At 27.7% G+C, this 3,648-nt stretch overlaps 1 protein-coding gene across 1 annotated transcript in view; it reads right to left on the bottom strand.

Moving 5' to 3' along the window:
* Positions 1–319: 319 nt before the first annotated feature.
* LOC126745811 (uncharacterized protein C05D11.1-like) overlaps positions 320–3,648 on the bottom strand; it is a 29,555-nt gene continuing 26,226 nt past the window's right edge. Inside the window, exons 14-15 of the mRNA XM_050453823.1 lie at positions 584–736; positions 320–521 (exon numbers count right to left, since the gene is read on the bottom strand). Coding sequence (XP_050309780.1) covers positions 461–521; positions 584–736 — 214 coding nt within the window. The 3' untranslated portion in view covers positions 320–460. The remainder of the gene's footprint in view (positions 522–583; positions 737–3,648) is intronic.

Here is a 3,648-nt window from a genome sequence, read left to right as displayed (position 1 = left end):
TACTCGTATTTTTACTTATACAATCTGAATTAGAAGCAAAATTACTAGACAATAATAACTAAAATTGTATGCAAGGTTAAGTTAAACAAAAAATATTCAGGACTTTTTAGGTACAATAATTAATAACCTACAAATAGAAATATTCATTTACTTACTAATAAAGTTATATATTCTATCATGTCTCAAATGGGCTATTTATCTTATATTAATTCACTCACTAGGCCAGATACTAACACTGATATAGGACACATAACTAATAATTCTAACTTAAAACTAAAACTATAAACAATATGTAGGTAATAGAGTAAAGAAATCTACATTTTATATTTCAACAAATTATTTATTAATAAAGCTACATAACAAATTAATTAAAACTTTATAAGAATATTCAAAAGTGAGTACGAAATTGCATAATTGATTTAACCAAAGACAAAAAGTCTTACTTAAATATAATGATCCATTAGACTTTGTTTAAGTAACTTTCTTCCAGCGAGGGGTAAGTTGTCAAGTCCAGGCCAAATCTTGATTTATAAAAAGAATTCATTAGTAATTTAATTAAGTCCATTAAGGTGTTTTAACTTACTTCTTAAATCCTTCACAGGCATCGGTCATTTTCGATGGGTCGATCACTAGAGCCGCCTTAGCTTTACTGGGATCGAATAAAGGAGCGATATATTTTTCTCCCACTCTATTCAAGTCATCCACGGTTACTTTGTTAAGAGATTCCAGGATTTTTCTGAAAATAAACAGCAATCAGATTATACATGTATATAAGGCCTAATTTTCGTGTTTTTTGGCATATAAAAATTCTTATCTTTAGCTGTAAGTATTGATCCTTACGAACATTTTTGAGGATAATAATAGTATAGTAATAGAATTATACCGGGGTAATGGTAATAGTATTCTATAGGATGTTTTAAAAGTTAAGGGCATTTTTAAATAAATTCATATTTACACTTTTTTTTAATTAATTAATTTCCAAAATTGTGAATGGAATTGGGGTTGATTAAGGATCCAATTAATAAATTTTCGCAGATATTTGACATATTGGGTTTTAAAGTCACGTGACTTTCATAACTCTTTTGCTATTGATCCGATTGGGTATTTGGCATTTATTTAGGATGCAAATATTAATATTTGATACATATTTGACGTTCGAGTACCAGGTCACCTGACTTTCGTAACTGTTTTTCTATTGGTCCGATTTTGTTAAAATTTAGTGTTTGGGCATTATTTCGGATACAAATGATAAAGTTTGACAGATATTTGACATATAACACATTATATTAACGACTATATAAATACATTATGGTTCTTTGAAGCATGATACCCCAAGAACTAGTCTTCTCTTTCCTTGGCATATAAAAGACAAAGTCAAAGTCAAACATGCTATTGTCGAAATAAGAACATTTCATTGACAAAGCTAATATTAAATTATAAAATAATATAGATAGGTCAAAGTTTGGAAAATTTACATACCATATAAATAAAGCACTTGACACAAAAAAAATAAAATAAAATAAGGTGGGTACATAAATCTTAACATTACTCATGCAAGTCGATCATAAAAAAATTTATCTAAAGCGTAATAAGCCTTATTAATCAAAAATTTGTTATACTGACATTGGAACTTCTTAAAGTTAAGTTAATACGTGAATTGAAAAATGTTTTATAGACTGTCAAAGATGAATAGAGGAAATTTGTCCATTTTTTTGGACCCTCAGTACAAAAAAGTCCATAACTCCCTTTAAAATGATCCAAATTGATCCAAAGTTCCACTAAACCATTAAGAGAACCTAATTTTATGTTTAAAAAAATATTTCATGTCGATACTTTAATTAAAAAAATGTTTACAGGCTGTCAAAGTTGATGGTAGAAATTTTTCAATTTTTTTGGATCCTCAATACAAAAAAATTCTATAAGTTCCACTAAGCCGTTCAGAGAACTTCATTTTATGTCTAAAAAGAATTTCAACTTGATACGTTAATTGGAAAAAAAATTTACAGCTTCTCAATGTTGAGAGTAAAAATTTTCCAATTTTTTTGGGGGGTCTCAATACAAAAAAATCCATAAAACCCTTAAAAGTTGTACCAATTTACCCAAAGTTCCACTAAACCATTAAGAGAACCTGATTTTATGTTTAAAAAAATATTTCATGTCGATACTTTAATTAAAAAAATATTTACAGGCTGTCAAAGTTGACGGTCGAAATTTTTTCATATTTTTGGACCCTCAATATATAAAAATTCTATTACTCCCATGAAACTTATCCAAATTTGCTCAAAGATTCACTAAAGCATTAAGAAAACTTCATTTTATGCCTGAAAAAATATTTCAAGTTAATACGTTCATTGGAAAATGTTGTATAGACTGTCAAAGATGAATAGAGGAAATTTGGCCATTTCTTTGGACCCTCAGTACAAAAAAGTCCATAACTCCCTTAAAAATTATTCAAATTTACCCAAAGTTCCACTAAATCGTTAAGAGAACTTCATTTTATATTTAAAAAAATAATTCAAGTCGATACTTTAATTAGAACATTTTTTACAGGTTGTCAAAGTTGATGGTAGAAATTTTTCCATTTTTTGGACAAAAAAATTCTATAGTTTCCTTGAAATTTGTCCAAATTTGCTCAAAGTTCCACTAATCCATTACGAGAACTCCATTTTATGCCTGAAAAAATATTTCAAGTTTATACGTTAATTGGAAAATGTTTTATAGACTGCCAAAGACGAATAGAGGAAATTTGTCCATTTCTTTGGTCCCTCAGTACAAAAAAGTCCATAACTCCCATAAAAATGCTCCAAATTTATTCAAAGTTTTACTAAACGGTTAAAAAAACTTCATTTCATGTGTAAAAAAATAGTTCAAGTTAATACGTTACTTGCAAATATTTTTACAGCCTCTGAATGTAAAGAGTACAAATTTTCCAATTTTTTTGGAGTCTCAATACAAAAAAGTCCATAAAACCCTTAAAAGTTGTACCAAATTACCCAAAGTTCCACTAAATCGTTAAGAGAACTTCATTTTATATTTAAAAAAACATTTTAAGCCGATACTTTAATTAGAAAATTTTTTACAGGCTGTCAAAGTTGATGGTAGAAATTTTTCCATTTTTTTGGATCCTCAATACAAAAAAATTCTATAAGTCGTTTGAAACTTGTCCAAAGTTCCACCAAGCCGTTAAGAGACCTTCATTTTATGTCTAAAAAGATATTTCAAGTTAATATGTTAATTGGACGAGTTTTTACAGATTCTCAATGTTGAGAGTAAAACTTTTCCAATTTTTTTGGACTCTCAATACAAAAAAGTCCATAAATCCCTTAAAATTTGTTCAAATTTATTCAAACTTCCACTAAACCATTAAGAGAACTTCATTTTATGTCTGAAAAAATATTTCAAGTTTATACGTTAATTGGAAAATGTTTTATAGACTGTCAAAGATGAATACAGGAAATTTGTCCATTTCTTTGGACCCTCATTACAAAAAAGTCCATAACTCCCTTAAAAATTATTCAAATTTACCCAAAGTTCCACTAAATCGTTAAGAGAACTTCATTTTATATTTAAAAAAATATTTCAAGTCGATACTTTAAATAGAAAATTTTTTACAGGCTGTCAAAGTTGATGGTAGAAATTTTACCATTT

Source organism: Anthonomus grandis, chromosome 16 (genome assembly GCF_022605725.1).
Source record: "Anthonomus grandis grandis chromosome 16, icAntGran1.3, whole genome shotgun sequence".
Taxonomy (NCBI): Eukaryota; Metazoa; Arthropoda; class Insecta; order Coleoptera; family Curculionidae; genus Anthonomus; species Anthonomus grandis.
This window is presented reverse-complemented; position numbering and strand designations above follow the sequence as displayed.